Genomic DNA, 18,698 nt, shown 5'->3' on the forward strand with positions numbered 1-18,698 from the left:
TGAGGAGCGGTTTGAAAATTACCAGTGCTCAATTGAAGTTACCCTTTCCAAACAGATGGCTAATTAAATTTTAATAGCACAAACAGGCAAAATATGTTAAACACCATTAACATTTACAAATGTTTATGCCTTAGCCTTGAGACAAGGTAAAGACAGAGCAAGCTAGACGAGGGGCAGTCACGGCCTGATGCTTCCCCATTTCTCTGACTAAATACAGACAAGTCTCTTTAAAACATGGTATTGTATTTTGAAATCCTCTTTAAGCAATTATGGCCTCAAAGAGAGCAGGCAGCTTCTTTCAGTTTATTCTGTTTTCCTTGATTTTCTCCAGCAACTACATTTCAAGAAGAACCAAGTAATCCTGATCATGGCAGCTCTGAGAGCCTGACTAAATACCAGAGGTAAGAGGGAGCTTTCCATAGGAGAGGTAAGGAAATCATTCCAGTTCAAATCCAAGGAAGATGGGTTTGGTCCAGTACTGAATACCCAGAGATGTTATAAACAGACCATTAATGGTCAGAAATAAGACCATCAAAGACCTCTTGAATTTCTCTGGCATCTAATGAATTCCCACATCTTTTTCTTTCCTTATCAAACAAAACTCACTTGCAGTAGAGAATGACTTACAGTTGCCAGGGTACACCTACCATTCACTATTGAGCACTTACAACCAAGGACCTGGAAAAGTAAATCACAGTGGGTGTTCCTAACCTACACCTGTAAATATGATTGTCAGAAGGTACAAAGCCACAGGTACAGTATTAAAACAGTTGGAGAGAACTTAAGGACCACCCTATAGATGCAGCCAAGAAGTTCCATGTCCTCTCCCTTTCATTATTCTTCATATTTTTACCTATTAGCTCCCCGAACTACAGTACTCTGAAAGCAAGTACAGCCTTTTATCATCTTTTGAATTACCTGTGGAAAAAGTTTAAGAGGAGATGAATAAAATGGGAATGTGGGAATGGGAACATCAGCTGGCAGCTGGCATTGCTCTTTAAACAGCTGGCAGCACTCTGTGCGGGGCCAATGAAAGGTACTGTGTTAAAGCCACCTTGTCACCTTCAAGCGTTTCTCAGTAACTCTGCACACAATAGAGGGAGGCTTGATTAAATAGCAGACAAAGAAAGGAAAGCCCATCTGGAATTAAGGTGGCTGTAAGCTCTGGGGGTTAAACGTGCTGTAGACAACAAAAATAACGTGACAAGGTAAACACACCTGGCTCAATACAGTTTTTATTATCTTCCTGTACCCACAGCCTTGCCAAAAAAGTGCCTAAAGTGTCAACTCAATTTTCCCACCCATCTTGCTTTGGTATGGGATCAGTGCTGGTCGAACCTCCTCCTTCAGGAACTTTGCCACCTGTTTAAGAAAGAGGGGAAAGAGAAAGTGAGCAGAGAAGAAGGCGTTCCCTTCTTCTCCCTATTCAGACCTGCTTGCCTCAGTGTCAGAGACACTGAGCAGTCAGATATGTCCAGGATCAAAAATTTGAAGCCCATAGGGTAGAAGGACAAAGAATTCAAAGAAATATGTGGAAATATACCCAAGATAAATGCGTCTGCTGTAGCAGTATGAGCAGAGATAACAGAAAATGTGTGTACTCTCTGGCACACGAGGATGGAGGATGAAAAATTAATTACATAACCACCCCTAAAACTGTATCCTCTTTTGAGTATTTTACCTGCTGAGGAGCACGTCCAATGAAAGAGGAGGGATCCAGAAGGCTATCAAGTTGTTTATGGATGGGGCTGAAGTAAGGATCAGCACGGACACGGGCAATGAAGTCATTATCACCGCCTTCCTGTTTCACAACAGCAGCTGCTTGCTGGGAGAGAACACGGATCTTCTCGTGGCAATCCTGCAGGAGCAGGGGGAAGAGGAGGGAAAAAGAAAAATTTATTCTGTTGCTACTGACCGCACATGTTTATCCTGCTAACTTGTGCAGGAGGAAAAACATCAAAGCATAGTCCATTGAACAGCACACAAATGGAACACAAATTGGACTGTAGTGTTTCATATATCACATATATCATATCTGAAAACAAGATTTTATTAATCCTTCCACATCTGCCCCTGTTCAATTATACCACAGAATTATGGCAGCAGAATCCTTTACACTTCCTCAAACTTTCCAAATACTCTTAGGATTCACTATGGGATTTTTTTTTTTCAGTTGTTCTATTCCCTACTTGATTTTTCCACAGACAGATGAGAATAGCTGTTCCCAAAAATATTCTGTGAACTGTAATAAAGGAATTCCTTACTCACAACTAGTCATGCCCTGTATGGAACATCTTGGGAGCATAACAATGAAAAGCATCTACAAACTTGGAAAAGAAAAAAAAAGAAAAGCTGTCCAACTTAATGAGCAGTGAGACTATGTAAACCACGGCTTACATAAGGACAAACAGACTGATGGGAAAAAAACACACAAACCTGAGGGCTTTAAAATGTTCTTCACTATAGAACCCTCACATGGAACTATGACTGACAACATTCTTAAAACAAATTTTCTGAAACATGTCCTATTCCTTTGACTTCCTGTGGAATCAGTCCGTAAAAACAAGAGAACCCAAATGCAGGGGACCACGTGCAAAATCAGATGCTGCCATGCTGGCCCTAAACTTGTTATGGGGTTGCATTTATAGACCTGGAATAATTTTCTCCTCAAACATATTATCTGTGAGCAATCTTCAGTTAGAAGAAAAATAACCTCCTCTTCCTCATCTCCTCCATTCAAAGGCCATCTTGTTCCAGCACTGACGTACCTCAGACAAATAGATCTGGATGTTTAGGTGAGGGAGCTATTCAGTGGTGGGGCAGGCAAGTGAGTTTCTCTGCCATGAGGTGGGTAAACTCAGTTTTGTCTTTAGAAAATGTGTTATTCCAGACTTTTCAGCACATGAAAACAGGACATATTAACGTGACTAAGGACAGCTTCTGTAAGTGTACTGAACTATACAGATTTGTAATTAAACAGCACCAGAAAGAAGGTAGGCCAATAACAAACACAAATGAAATTAGCTCTTCAATCTAATTAAATAAAGAGGACTGTTTAGGTAAGTACACGGTACTTTAGAAAGAGAAACAGCTGAAAAGATAAGGAGACAATCCACAGGATATGAACCTTAACGTGTTCAGTTAGTGACATTACTGACTGACTCAGTGGCACACATCAGAGACGCACAGAAAAGAAAGGAAAAAAGATGTTTCCTGACTAATACTGTGGGTGAGTTGCCAGAAGTGTTCCAGAGAACTAGAACCACATATCCTGCTGAAAGCTTCCAAGACACATTTCTGCTCTTTGAAAGTTTTACTTCGTCCCTGATGTGAAAACAATTATTGAAGGAAACGTTACTATCTAAAGGTAAGTGAAAATAAGCTGTCTTGTTGGGATGTAAATCTCATTATCAGTTCTAAACTGATTTTTAAAATTAAATGATAAGGAAATATAATCTAAGTGCGTCTGGATTTATTTGCTAACAAAAAAACGTTCAATTTGCTTCAACACAGAAAACTTAATAAAGGACACAAAACAAAATTAGCAACAAAAAGCACTACACTGAATTAAGGAAGTGTGACACAAGAATGAATGGTTTAGTATAGTCTTACTTGCTTTTTGTTACTGATTCATTCCTTTAATTTATAAGGTAGCCAACTGCCAACACGTTCCATTTAAAGAAGCTTGGCCTGTGTTCCCATTTCCTTCAAACATTTACAAAAGGAAAACGCCTACTAGTATCTAACATAATAAAAATAGGTCTCTCTCCTCTCCAGCACAGGCAGCCAGATTAGCTGAAACACACAGTGTTCCTAACAGTAAAGGATCTACAACAGCTCTCCCCTCAGAGAGCAGAGACTGGCTTTGAAGCACAAGTGTAATATTAATAACTGTGTGAGTGGGAAGAGAACAAAGAAAGATGGGATATTCAGGACAAGAACCCAGAGGCTTTTGTTTCTCAGGAGTGAAACATCAGGAAGTGAAAAAAGGTATTTTTGAATTCATTTGTACCTGACGATTGCCTCCTGCTTTCACCATCGCCATGATTATATTCTCTGTGGCCATGAATGGAAGCTCCTGCCGGATCCTTCTGTCAATCACCTTAAAAACAAAAAAAACAACAAACCAGAAAAAAGAGAAACAGCATTACAGGAATTCTTGTAGACAACCGTGATTCCTGGTGAAGTTTTCCTCTCCTTTTGAATCCCCAGGACTGTGCAGTGATGAAAAGTTAATTACTCTTTTTGAGCTTAGCTCTGAAAATCTACTGAAGCTGATAATAAAAACTGAACTTTCTATGGAACATTACTGTGGAAAAGGTGTACAATTTTATTTTTTTAAAACCTGTAGGTAAGTTACAGGCCTGTATGAGATCTGCCTTGGATCTTTTGATGGTAAATTCTACAAATTCATTGTACAGTTCAGAGAAAAAAATACTCCTTTTAAGAAGTTTTGAATTTACTACCTTTTGGCTTTAACAAATGCCATTTTAAGTCTGCATTGCAAACAGTAAGAATGGAGAACAAAACTCAGAAACTGTTTGAACTATCAGATAAAAATGCAATCCATAGAGTGGGAAGATTTTTTCTTTTTCTTTACCCACTTTGGCATAGTTGCAGCATTATCAAGGATGCAACACTTCACATGCTATCTATATCTAGCGTTTTACCTTTGGATATACCACAAGTCCCTCGGAGATATTCTGCAGCGTACTCAGAATGATGTCAGCCGTGAGAAAGGCCTCAGCCAGGCACACACGCCTAGGAAACACACATACACAGGGGCCCAGTTAGCAATAAAGGTCACGTTCACATCTACCACAGATCCAGCTCCTAAGTTTCTGTAAATGTCTGTGTTACAGTGGACCAAAAGGTGGAACCGTTCTCTTTATGGGCGCTTCTTGCTGCTTAAAGGTCAGGTTTTTTGGTCAGTACAGAAAGGAAAAGAGAAGAGAAAGCGTAGAGGCACACATAGAAAGCTCCAAAATAATTCAATGATTACACAGCTAGAAAAGAGGGCAGCAATTTACAGAGCTAGTAAACACATGAGACTATCTTCCCCTAAGTGTTCTGCATTGCCCTGTCTACGGATCCTACCCTGCAGAAGTAAGACTTGCTGCACACTCATGCTGTGCCTGGCTGTGCTCAGCAAGGAACTTCCAAAGAGATCCATGCGTTTGGTGGGGGTTTCCTCCAAGAGACCAGCTCCTGACCACTAAGCAGGATCCTGACAAAAAGGAATGCCAAAAGGAAAGGAGGGAAAGGAAAGCAGTAGTGAGGACTGTGCTGTATCAGGCAAAAGAGTCTGGGTCACAGTGCAGCCAGTACATCACCCACCTGTGAGAGCATTACCCGGCTCATTATAAACCTTGATCATTTCAAACATACTAGTACTTGAATCTTGTGCTACATTTAAAGCTCCTAACTCTATCTTACTGTTTTCAAAAGGATGCCCTTTATGCTGTTTTGTAGGTTATTTGCTTTTCCTCTGGCTTGCCCTCCTTTCAAAACACTTTACCTTTGACAAGAAAAATCCAAGGCACAGAATTTTGTAAATGGATTATGAAGTAGACAAGTGACTCTCTTTATTAGATGAGGTCAAAATAAAATTTGAAACTTTCCAGTAGTTATCTCAATGCTTGGTAGCTATTGGGAAATAAACCCACCATATCAACCAGTATCCAACTTCTGGAACTTTACAGTGTTTTATGCCATCTGTGCAGCTCTTTCCTTAACAAGACCTGTAACGTTAGCAGCTGTGGAGTCAAGTGCTTTTAGGAAAAGATCTTGTATTCTTTCACAAAATTTTATGCGGACATTTTGTTTGAGGAGACATCTTTAAAATAGCATTCTCAGAAACAATCTGAATATCAGTCTACAGCCAAAACTGCTGTTCAGTATTCCACATCCTGTATCTTATAAATCTTGGATATCAAATTCTACATCAGAAGACTACTTTGAACATTTCAAAGCTAAATAACAGCTTTATGCAGATTTAGTACTTACTGGTAGATGGACAAATTGAATTGCTACCATTTATTTAATAATAACTATAGATAACTTCTGCTCATCTCTAAGTAGTCATAATGAAGAATCAGAAAACAAAGCCAAGTTTGCTGAGCAATGTCTAGAAGACCTGCACAGGTTTTTATGAAGCATCGCTTAATAATGGTTTGTGCTCTTTCTTTGGAATCTGAATCACTTCTTGTACGGACCAACACTTTACAGAGAGATGAAAGTAAATGTCTTCAGATTTGCCAGAGGATGAAGGGTTTACAGATAAAATATTGAATTATTCAGTGTTAAAAGTGAAGAAGAGTAGGGTCAAAAACGATGTTCAAAACAGGAAGGAAAACCAATCTGAGAAATGTCAGAGCTGCTATGCTACAACAGCATGCTTTTTAAACCAGAAGACTACAAGAGCAATTCATTAACCATGTTTCCTGCATCCCTCCTCTCTCTGCTGGTTTGCTTTGCAAAAGATCTTGACGGTTAAAGAAAACTAACATTTTTCATCTGATCTTTGAGAGGAAACCAGTCTGCAAGTCTCTAGCTTCTATTGAGACTGCTTTTCATCAAGGTGGTAACTTGTGGTTTTAGTTTTAAAATAGTCTTTCCTAAATACATCAAAGAACCTTCTTGCACAAGACCTTCCAGACTCGCTGCACTGCACGATGTAAACAAACCTGTTAGCACTGTCATCCAGCGTTCGCTCGAACCACTGCACAGAAGCTGTTTGGAGGGGATCCATGATCAGAGTCATCAGGTGTCGAGCCAGGCTGCAGCACCGTTCTGAACGCATTGGATTCCTCTTGTAAGGCATAGCACTTGAACCTGTGAAAGGAGAGAGTGATGGAAATGGGATAATAGAAATAACACGCTCAGGAAGGTGCAGGGCCTCCTCCAGATCAGAAAAGTGCGTCAGGAATCAAATTTTGACTAAAGCCTCAGAACACGACGGTTTTCTAAATTCAGTAAAGAAAATGACAACATCACACTTCTTCAGATTGATCAGAAACATTCAAATGTGGGGGAAAAAAAGTGAGAAGACATTTTGCCATTCTGCAAAAAAACATCGTAAGTACTACCACAGAAAAGGAACAAATGGACGTTATTTCTAGTGCAGTATTTAGCACCATCTCTCTAAGCTACCCATGGCAACACTAGCAGCATTGATCACCCTGTCTGCTCAGTAACACTGTTCTTCAAAGTCAGATACACTGCTGCCTTCTGCTCTGTTGAAATGTATTTCAAAACCAATCATATAATGCAGAACGGTTCAAGTAACAGATAGGGCTAAGGCTTAAACTGCTGACCCAATCCTATGCACCTATTTAGGGTGCCTGAGCTTTCTCTCAGCCCAGATCCAAAACTCGACATTTCCTCCTCCCCTTTTACCAACATCAGAATCATGTCACTGGTATTCTTCTGGCAAGTGTCCAGTCCAGTTTTATTGTTCCAAAATTTGTCTGTTTATAAACACCAAAATGCTGAGTCAACCTGGAAAGCTACAGCTCCAGTTAGCTTCATGAGGAATGGAAAACAACATGTTCTCCTCAGACCCAGGGCATCTTCTGTGGTGAATGAATGTGTGACTGCTTCCGCTCTCCCTCAACCCAGGAAGTGCATGAATACAAATATTAAAATTAAAGTAATTACTTAATATCCAGAAACCTTTACCTCACACCCCAGTTGATTTAAAGCAACTTCTGTCAGTCACATTTCTAAGCCTGCTTAAAATGCTGCACCAAGATAAATGAAAAGGTCCATACACCAGTCCCAGAAACGTCTATAACCTCTTACCAATCTGGTCCTTCTCAAAAGGCTCCTCTATCTCCTTCAGGTTGGCCAAAAGACGAATGTCAGTACAAATCTAGAAAAAAAGCCCAAGAAATTAACAAACAGAACAAAACCAACACCCACCAGTATACCCTGTCAGCATTTATGGAGAATCGTTTACATCTGTGTCCAAGAAGACAACTGAGGAGACAGTGAAAAAAAATTGAGAAAAAAAATGACACTACAACCATACTTCCTGGCCTACAAATCCCATAGTCAAGAAAGCATAATTAAAAGAGGGTGTCCACTGTATTAGAATACAACAGGACTCCAAGAAGGGCAAATGTTTTCAGGGAATGTTAAAAGATACCAGGAAGGAACACTGAAAAACCATAACAATAAAGTACAGTGACTTGCAAATACAGATAATGTATGCTCACTGAACCAGCCAGCTTACAAAACTAAAACAGAAAAAAATACCACAGATCACTTTATGCCAAGAGAAGGAGGAGGGAGGGAACAGAGATAAATCAATGAAAAGAATCCACAGGGACAGACAGAATAACACCATTAACAGAGAAGCAATTAATGGGGAGCAAGCAATGAAATTTAAAAACTCATATACCACTAAAAAAGACATTTACTCTATTTGGATCAATTTAGCACAGATTAGACTAATATCTGGCATGGGATTTGTTAATCCATCTTGAAATCTGCTCAGTAAACTTTTTTTTTTCCTTAACACTGGTCTTAAGATCTTTGAGGTCTGACGTCTACGCATGGACTCAGTGGTGAATTTACACGATCACAAAGAGAACAGCTGAACAATTCATATTTCCTGAGGAAAGCATTCAGCACCACAAGCACCTTCTCTTCCACTTCTTCCCGGTGTGTACAGGTAGGGTGCTCACCTTGTGTACAGACGCTCCCAGGCTGGCCAGTACAGAGAGGACTTCAATATCCACCTTGCGACTGTAGGTCTGCCCCGTGACCATATAAGATCTAGAAATGAGAACAGAAGTTGAGTGTTCTGGACGTTAAACCATATTACAAGACTTTGAGCAAGGAGTGACAACGGCTCTTGAAGTGGATGACAGCACTGTCAACCTGTCCTGATACCAAGTTTGGATTCAGGCTGTCAATTTCTTGGAGCAGCATGCACAAGGAGAGAGAGAGAGAGAGCAGAGGAAAAATACACAGCTGTGCTTTGACAGGGAGACAGCCAGAAGTGGCCTGCTTAGGAGGTGGAGTTTCCTCCAGAGGGCTGCAAGCGGGAATGGAAGACCACCAGGAGAGGTAAAGTCAACAGCAGCACAATGTCAGTTTGGCAGCCAGTGGGATCTGGGCCAGCACGGGCAGCAAGAGTCAGACTTTGTTAGGAGCAAATTCGGGTTACTAAGCATTCTTGTTACATACCGCTTAAATCCTGCCTTTTCAGTCACTAATCTGTCCAGCTCTTCAACCTCAGGGGAGGGAAAAAAACAAAACAAAAGGACCTCAGAACTCAACAACTCAAAAAAAGGTCAGCAACAGCAAAAAGGATCCTCTGCTCTTCTCAGTTTACCATCCACAAACCTCATTCCTGCTGGGAAATACCCCCTCCCACAAATCCTGCTTGCTTGCACACAGGGCTCTGCCAGTGGGCCCCGGAGGGATCACAGTGCCCGTGTGATACCAGAACCTCCATGCTCCCACAAACACAACAACATTCCAGAGGGGAGGATTTCCTGGGCTGTAATGGGCTCTCTGTCTGACTTACTTTACTGTGGTCTCCCTCAAAGAGCTGCAGGAAGCTGGCTTGTGTGCCAGTGGTGCCTTTCACACCCCGAAAGCGCAGGTTGTCCCGAGCCCGCTCCAGGTTCTGCAGGTCCATGCACAAGTCCTGGATCCACAAGCAGCAGCGTTTCCCCACGGTGGTGAGCTGTGCAGGTCTGAAAACATCCAAGAACAGAATGCAACTCGTTGACAATTTGCACAGTAACTCCACAAGGACCACGCTTAACTGCTGAGTCTGTTGTTAAGACCTCTCTCTTTCATTCATCAGAGCAGGAGTTAAAATGATCTGGCACATACACACCACCAGTGATACTGGAAGATATGATCATTCTTTTCAGGAATTAAATGTAGTTACATCAAGAGAAAACAGTAATTGCAGTTGCTGTGCATGTTAAAAAGGGGATTAAGAAATAAGTGAGAATGGATATTTGAACGTGCTTAACTACTAAAGCCTTCTATAGCTTCTTAAAGAAAAGTAACTGCCCATTGGTCAGAAAAAAAATGATTTTATGTCATTCTTTTTCCAGAACTCTCAAGTCAAAAGGAGAAGTCTCAGTCTGTACTAATAACATGACTTCACAGGTCTCCTTATTTCTGCTCCCCAGCCAGAGCTACCAGGGATCTGCTACCAGATCCAGCCACCTCTGCTGGCAGAGGGCACCCCCTGCCGGTGCTGACCCAGAAGTTGAAATATTTCATATTACCAAAATGAACTCCAAAGACAATGCCTGCACTGTTTTAAAGACTTCACACATGAACAAAGTGCTCCTTGCACAGAAAGCACGTAAGATGTGGAAGCAGGGATGGGTGATCCAGAAGGAATACAGAGAAACTGTCCAACATTGCGGGGATGGGTTAGGAAAGCCAAAGGCTACTTTGGGGTTGAATCTGGTGTGGAATGTGAAAGGCAACAAAGAAAGGCCTCTACAAGTTCATAAGCAGCAAAAGGAAGTCTAGGGAAAACACGGACCTGCTCCTAAACAAGGCAGGGCACCCTGGTGACACAACACACAGAAAAGGCCAAGGTACTCAATGTCTTTTCACCTTGGTTTTCACTAGTAGGACTTGCCTTGCGTACACTTCTTGAACACCCCTTTGTGCTTTCCAAAAGTCAAGCTAAAACAGAGACCAGAGAACACTCCCCTGACAAGCTGTAGATGAAGAGGGACCAGGGACTAGAGCTGATCAAATGACATGGCACATACAGCAAGACCATTAATCAGAGACCTGACCTGAAGCTCCCACTCTCCTTCAGCAGTGATTTTAAAGTGCCAGACATTGATACTGACACGGTCTGTGCTTAATTTCTGTGGATCTGGTGTTCCACATCACCAAGGTAGAAAATCTAGGCTTACCTCAAGATGTATAGTTAAAGCCTCCGAAAACAAACTTTCTTCATGAAGTAGCAGATTAATTACTGCCCCAACAACAGACTGGTCCAAATCTTGCTGCACTTTGACTCAGGAGCCTGCCTAAAAGCAGTAAATGCCAGCAGCACGGCACAAAAACTGTAATTTTCCAAAGAGACAGAAAATGCCATTGTCCTGTTAAAAAGGGGAAATTCTTCCTGTTTTTTTTTTTTTTTTTTCACAGGGTCCCGTATACGGCTGTGTGAAAACCGAAGGATCTCGTAATCATCACTTCAGAAGAAAGTTTTAACAGGCTGAGTAGCTGAGGTTTCCTGCCAGCAACAAACTTTTCTGTGCTGCAGTTGAAAACAACTTAAACGATGAAAAAAACAAGTATTATGAATATGTGATTGGAAGATGGGCTTACTGCAGTTCACAACCATGCCTTCTGGAACAACCCCAGAATTTACACATCTGTTAGCAAGTTCTTTATGCGGCTGTGTTAAAACAACATCGGGCTGTGTTAAAACCACTGCTGACAGCTATCCAAAGCAATAGTTCGATTTTCTGAGGCAAGGCTGGAGTTAGGCACGTATTCCTTTTCTGAACCACCACCAATGTCCTAATGATGTCCAGCAGTGCCAACTGCCACAGGTCAGAGATGGGAAACAGAACAGAGAAAGGAGACAGTAGTAGCAAGTCAATTTATCCGTAGAACAGCCAACAAAATGAAGGGAAAGGCTGATGGCTACTTACTGGTAGTGAGTGAAGCCCAAGGTAGGCAGGTCAGCATATTTCTCAGCAAATTCGGCCAGCCGGCTGATCACCCTTGCGAGCTGGTGGATGCGGGGAGGATAGAAAAGAGGCAGCATGAGAAAGGAAAAAAAAAAAACAAAAGAGAAGCTGGCATGCTTAAGCACAACAATGTTGTTAGAAAAGGGAGGAGAGAAGCAAGTGTGCAATCTTTGAATCTCTCCCTCTAATTGTTGAATGTGGTGTGCTTCATTTTTTCAGGGCATGCATGGATTTTTTTTTACTTTTTTCAAATTTTTACAAAATTTGAGCAGGGGATGATGTAAGTAGTTGGACTTTAGCTGAAGCTAGTCCAGTTTTCATACCCAACCCAAGCCTACATCCGGCGTAGCCCCGAGTATTTTCTTTATTCCTGAAATTGGTCAGAAATAAAGCTGCTTGGAGTGTAACTGACACACATACAGTCTGGCGAAAACTGGATGCCAAGACATTCAGGCCAGCTATGCTCCCAATATATTTGTCCTCAGAAAGTTGTATTATATAGTTTCCTTAATGCTGACACACTTCTAAGTAATCTAGTTATGGGGTGTCTAAGCTCACCCTGAAAGCAATACAGTTGTTTTCTAAAACTGGTACCCCTGGCACATGGAAACTGCTCCAATCTACCAAGAGTTGCTTCTAACTCTCATGATGAGCAAAGAAGCTTTGGGGAAAGACAAAGATACAGGGAACGGAAGATAACTGTTCACTTGCTTGAGAACAACCCAGGCAGACAGCTCCTCCAGCAAGGCCTATGAAAATCCAGACATTATTCACAGGCCACCAGCACTGCCCACTTCCGAGACACTCTGCATAACCGCCTTCTCACCTGGGGTAGCAGCAGGTTAAGTCCATCACGGAGGACGATCAGATCCTGAAAGAAGCAAAGAAAGGAAGTTTGGGCCACGTCTGACAACCTCCCATTCAATCTGAAGGGCCAGACATAATGGCTTCTCTCAGAGAGGACGCAGATGATTACAGTGCCTGGCCTGCTGAGAAGTCTCTTCTTACAATGAAACCTCTGCTCTTCTGCTCGTACCCAAACACGGCAAGGAACTTGTTTATGACAAAAATGCTGGATCCAGCATTGTTCTTACTATACTACCCACAGAAAGTCATACGGGGCAGTAGAAGACTGATTTCCACAATCTGGACATAAGTGATTATTTTGAGATATTCCTGATGCCCATCACACACCAGACTAAATCATTCAATCCAGCCAGAAAACAGAGGCACTGTAAGCTAAAGGTAGCAGACCAGGAAGTGGGCTGATCATGCAGAAGTCTTGCCTTTCTCCTTTTGAGACTTAAATACTGCTAGGTGCCACGTGACGTGGAAGGAAGGTGGTAATAGCTAAAAGCCAAAGAGATTTGCAAAGGAGTAAGGTAAAACTAATCACGCAGCAGCTTCTCATACAACAAAAGAGGATATGAAGTTGCAGTGACTTGGACATCAGGGAACAGCAAGACACTGAGGCTTTAGTATGAACTCAGTTTTAAGGTTTTTCACAAATATTTTAATAGTCCTGTAGGATGGCAGCACTTCCTTCTTTATTTTGTTTATTTATCCATTCTATTGAAGGACTTTATCTACCCTGAATCAATACCGGTGTTCCAACTGACAACTGAAAGCTCACGGGCTGCGTATGCCAAAAGTGGACTTATTTTGTAGGTCAGTGAACTCTTGTTCCATTGACGCAACTGACAGCTCGCATGTTTGTGCATACATTCCAACTCTTATGATCATTACTGTCTTATCTCCATGAATATTTAACATACAAGAGCTTAGGGAACAGCTAATTTGCAGATAGATCTTGCTTCATATCAGAAGGGAGAAGACACACGAGGAACCTGCCAGTCTAGGGCAGCTAGGAAAAAAGGATAATTAAATTCAAATGTAAAGCTAATAAAAAATTCTGAAAAAAATCTAGGGAGTATAATTTTATAAAGAGCTATTAAGTCAGCACCTGCATCTTTGTTTTGCCCAACTGACAATGCTTTATTACCGTATTGTCCCCGACATAACAGGAAGTTGCTCCAAGGTGAATGATGGCTGCAGCTTTCGGACAGCAGTGGGCAAAGGTGTGAACGTGTGCCATCACGTCATGGCGCAGCCTCTTCTCTTCCTCCGCTGCCATCTTGAAGTCAATGTTGTCCAGATTTGCTTCCATCTCCTGTATCTGCTCATCTGTGATGGGAAGCCCGAGTGACTGCAAGGGGAAAAGAGCTTTCTGTTGCCCTTTGTCTTTAAGGGATAAACCAAACTGAGACAGAAGCTGTGTAGATCATAGAATCACAGAATGGTTTGTGCCAAAGAGGACCTTAAAGACCACCTCGTTCCATGGCAGGGACACCTTTCACTAGTCCAGGCTGCTCAAAGCCCCAATCCAACTTGACCTTGAACACCTCCAGGGATGGGACATCCACAGCGTCCCTGGACAACCTGTGCTGGTGCCTCACCACCCTCAGAGTAAAGAATTTCTTCCTTCTATCTACTCTTAACCTGCCCTCTTTTAGTTTAAAGCCATTCCCCCTTGTCCTATCACTACACTCCCTGACAAAGCTACCCTCCCCAGCTTTCCTGTAGGCCCCCTTTAGGCACTGGAAGGCTGCTCTAAGGTCTCCCCGGAGCCTTCTCTTCTCCAGGCTGAACAACCCCAATGCCCTCAACTGTCTTTGTAGCAGAATGGCAATTGGGCACAATCAAGTCCTAAAATTCTTCATCTCAGCCTGAAACTAGAAACTGATTAAATGAGTTACTTGACCTGGAAGCAGGAAACAAATGCTCCCAGTCCATGTTTAAAAACATTTGCTGACATTACTCAGCAAGCTGATTTAAGAATAGAGTAAGATATTAAACTGCAGAATTATACACGGGTATAAATCTTGCACAGTTCTATACTTGCACAAGATAACTACGCTGAGAAAAATTTATTTTCCTAATACTGTGAGTTTAAAAGTCTCACAAGGAACTTGGCATTACTGCTTTTTCTAAATTAAAAGCTACTGTCTTGCACATTAGTAATTGCAATTCATCAACCAGGAAGCTTTAATGATACAAAGCATTTCAAAAGCTGGTTCTGTTCAGAATGAAGCTGCCTAGTAAAACGTTTTGCACATAAGGAATCTGGAATTAGAGAAAACAGCAAGCAAAGCAGATATGTCTTCAGGGTCCTCATCAGGTAACTCGTACCCACACAACTTAAAATATCTTGCCGTAAGTGTAATTACACAACCACATCTGTCCAGATGAACGAGGAGAAGCACCTGGCTCCAGACTGCTGTCTTCGAGGTGCACAGAGACAGATCATAACTGCCTGAAAGCCCACAGGCCTTGTGCTAAGATTAAAATCTCCTGCCTTGCTCACACATCCATGATCTGTTTTGACCACAGTATGTAGTTTCCGACAGCCATACAGAGAGGGAAGAAAGAATCCCCAAGAAAAGGGACTACTTGTCATAGGAGCACATGCAAGGTAGGTCAGTGCCAAAGCAAACACTGTTCTCATGTCCAGAAATGTCGTGGGAGGTCTCTTCCCCATGACTTTTGGCCAATATTGACAGCGCCTCAGGGAGAAAGTAATCAGATGTCCTTAAAATGAGTCTACCTAAGAAAACTAAGTAGAAAAACTACCTAAAGGGGATCAGAGGGTTTCTCCAAAGTGCTAACGGTCAGCGATACCCTCTCTGGGTTGTGCTTTTAAAGAGTGATTCCTCCGAGGCTGTTCCAATGCTTTGATGTGCTATTAAAACAGCTATGACTCTTCATTCACTTCTTCCTTGAGGGCAGAGCAAAGAAGGAAGGTGATAATAGAGTAACTACAAACAGAATGAGAATACTGGACTGCTCATCTAACAAAGAATGCATGACAGAAAAATACTGAAATTTAAATTGGACAAAAAAATAGATAGAGAGCTACTGTAGATGCTTATATTAAGGAGAGAAAACATCCAGATTCCACACAGTAAGTTTTTACTAGCCAGTTCGATGCTGTGGGATGTCCACTGGAAGGAAGAGCTCCATGAAATTTGTACTTGTCTTTCAAATAACAAGTTGTTTAGGTCAAGAGCTCAAGGTTTGAAAAAATGATTGAGGTATCAGTGGGAGTATCATAATACAAATGAATTTATATTAAAACAAAACAAAACAAAAAAACGCCAGAGTTTTGAGATGGGCACAAACTCACACCCTTCAGCTCTTAACCCAAACTTCTGCTGCTGTCAGCTGGGAGGAGATTAGTTTAAGAAGCTCTTACTAATCACACGCTTTGCAGGGTCTTCTCTTTCAAACTCATGCTATTATCTGCTATAAGAAACAAAACATACTGGAAGGATTTTCTGTCTAATCCAGTTCCCAGTGACACCCTTTTTCAGTTCTTATTTCACATACTCTAAGTGGACTACTGAAAAACTTTTCCCCTAAGTAGGATGAATATTGAAACCACTTACCTTGCCCTGTCCTTCACCTAAAACTTTAACTGAGCTGCATGCTCCCTCTTTTGCTACTTCCTTGCAACTGTCAGAAAACCTATGGTTAGATCTTCCTAATATTCTGATTTACTGCAAAATAGAGACTGCAGGGACTGGAGAAGCAGCATGTAAACGTCTTGAAAGATAGAGAGGATAAGTAGTGGAGTAAATTTGCCCATAGTTCATTCATTGTTTTGTTTGTGTTTTTTAATATGCCTGTAAAGAAATATTATGCATCTTCAGTATGGAACTTGAGGAAACTGCTTCTATCTATTGCAGAGTGACCGCTGACAGAGCTAACAGGTGCTGCGAGGAGCTGACTTTCATTCCATGACTGACATCAGGAGACAAACTCTTCTGGAACGAGGCGACTGATAAAAATAGCGGCATCCCTCCTCCCAGCATGAAAAGGGTGCTCAAGAAATCGCAAGATCCATCTCTGCTTTCTGGGAACACAACTCTGTGGTGGAAAGAGGATGCAAAAAAGGAACAGGAGACAGGGATGTACACAGGGGAACCCTGAGGCCTGGGAGCAGAAATCAAGAAGCCCCCTGCTGGTTCCTTCAGCTCCTTTCTCCTGTTGGGCAAGTCGGGTAAAGCACCTCATGTTCTAACAGTAGAAAGGCAATGCTTTATCTGCCAGAATTGAAGTGACTGTTAAAATTATCATGCTTTGATAAAAGGCTCCTTAAGCGTGCGTTCTTGGTGTGATGGGTCCTAAACTATGATGAGATGCATTGTCAGTTCACGCCAACGTCTCAACCATGGTGATCACGGTACCTCAGAGGGATGGGGGCTCCTCTTTAACACAGCTGTACAATTACACCTTCAGCTTCTAAAGCATCGCCTCTGGAGCGGTGTGCTGTTGACGAGGCCACAGCAGCAGTACAATCCTCAGAGAAGGAAGATATTACTGGCTCTGGGCACTGCCTGCTCGTTCGCCAGCACCGCGCTTCTCTGCCCTTGCGCTGATAACAGCGGCTTCACCTAGTGCTTGGATTGCCTCCTTACTTTGGAAGCGGGAACTGGAAGTTTGTGCACAAAACAAAACAGATATTGAGCCCGGAAGCTATCCTATGGATTTACAACGTTTCTTCTTTTCTGGAATATATCACTGTGGAAAAGCAGATCTGAATCTCCCTCTCGGGGTAGGTCAGTGCAGTCACAAGGAAACAAGCTGGCACAACCGAAGAGATGACGGTCTCTCAAATAGGGCGCAATACTTGTATGTATACGTACCCCTGATTGGGACCAAATTCAAAATAAAAAGGCTTAGCTTAAACTAGATTTTAGAAACGTTGACTCTGTAGAAAGCACTGACGTAACGGCTGCCAATCCCACCGACGTGCTTTCAGTCTCTGCTTCCCAAGGGCTGAATCGGCACTGATCTTCTTGTGCTGTTGGGTTTTTGTGGCACCCTGCCTGTCAGGGGGGTGCTAACCCAGCGTTCAGCCTGCTTTGGCCACCAGCGAGAGGATTTAGGGAACGTGGGCCAAACAAACGCGGGCGGCTGCAGGTGAGCGGGGCGTCCGCTTGGCACAGACTGAGGGCAGCGGGGTGGGTGGGAGAGGGCAGCGCTTCTCACCGCGCACACCCCCCGAGAGCAAACAGGCACAGAAGGACACTGGTGTTTGCTCGGCAGGCAAAGCCAACAACCCCTGCGGGCCCCCAGAAACCTCTTAGCGAGGCTTTTGCCCAAAGGGGTCAAAGGGCAGGAGGGAGGGCGCGCAGCGTGGTTTGCTGGGTGAGGATTGCACACGCGGGGCTGTGCAAAACCTCAAACCTCGCGCGCTGCCCTCGCGTGCACCCAGGCAGCCGGATTTTTTTTTATTTATTTCCAAATTTTCCAAATTTACCCAGGCAGCCACCTTTTTTTTTTTTTTAATTACTTACAAATTTTCACCCCGGGGGAGGCGGGGGGCGCGCGGGCACCCCACCGGCTGCGGGACGGGGACGGGGGCTGCAGCACACCGCCCGCCCGGGCCCGTTACCTTCTCCGCCTGGGCGAGGAAGAGCCAGAGGCGGCGCCAGGTGCCGAACTTGTTCCTCTCGCTGAAGACGAAGGCCATCTCGGCGCCGGCATAGCGCGACACCAGCGGCGAGCGGTAGCAGCTCAGCGCGTCCTCGGCGCCCGCGGGCGTCCCCATGGCAGCGGCGGCACCGGGGCCCAGCTCCCGCCGCGGGGAAAAGGGCGCCGGGCCGGCAGCCACTCCCCCTCCGGGCGATAACCCACACCCCCTCCGGCATAACCCACGCCCCCTCGGGGATAAACCACACCCCTCCATGGGAGGCTGGAGGGAGGCAGCGCCACCTGGCGCAGGGAGGCCTGAACGCAGGGAGCAAAATACCGCCCCCCCCCCCCCCCCCCCCCCCCCAAAAAATAACCCCCCCCCAAAAACCAACAAAAAAGTACCGGAAGCCAAAGGATTTAAATGCTTAGCAGCCAAACACATTTATTAGTCTTTTTCTCTTTTTTTTTTTTTTTACTTTTTTTTTCTCGTTTTTTTTTGTTTTTTTTTGTTTTTTTTCCAGG

General features: G+C 43.2%; 1 protein-coding gene across 1 annotated transcript; it reads right to left on the bottom strand.

The window, feature by feature from the left end:
• Window positions 1–1,219: 1,219 nt before the first annotated feature.
• ADSL (adenylosuccinate lyase) lies at window positions 1,220–18,398 on the bottom strand. The gene is made up of 13 exons (XM_040558763.1): window positions 18,157–18,398; window positions 13,702–13,905; window positions 12,526–12,570; window positions 11,661–11,740; window positions 9,539–9,710; window positions 9,196–9,242; window positions 8,691–8,781; window positions 7,804–7,873; window positions 6,687–6,834; window positions 4,671–4,761; window positions 4,013–4,102; window positions 1,682–1,858; window positions 1,220–1,362 (listed from the first exon to the last, which is right to left on the bottom strand). The coding sequence occupies exons 1-13, from the start codon at window positions 18,310–18,312 to the stop codon at window positions 1,276–1,278; spliced, it is 1,458 nt and encodes a 485-aa protein (XP_040414697.1). The 5' UTR covers window positions 18,313–18,398; the 3' UTR covers window positions 1,220–1,275.
• Window positions 18,399–18,698: the final 300 nt, after the last annotated feature.

Source organism: Cygnus olor, chromosome 1, assembly GCF_009769625.2.
Source record: "Cygnus olor isolate bCygOlo1 chromosome 1, bCygOlo1.pri.v2, whole genome shotgun sequence".
Classification (NCBI taxonomy): Eukaryota; Metazoa; Chordata; class Aves; order Anseriformes; family Anatidae; genus Cygnus; species Cygnus olor.

Coding starts and splice junctions, on each gene's coding strand:
- ADSL (XM_040558763.1), bottom strand. CDS start 18,312: ATGGGGACGCCCGCGGGCGCCGAGGACGCGCTGAGCTGCTACCGCTCG. Junction 12,571..13,701: donor GTTATGTCGGGGACAATACG/GTAATAAAGCAT, acceptor TGCTTCTTTCAG/GATCTGATCGTCCTCCGTGA. Junction 1,363..1,681: donor TTGGACGTGCTCCTCAGCAG/GTAAAATACTCA, acceptor TTTCTTAAACAG/GTGGCAAAGTTCCTGAAGGA.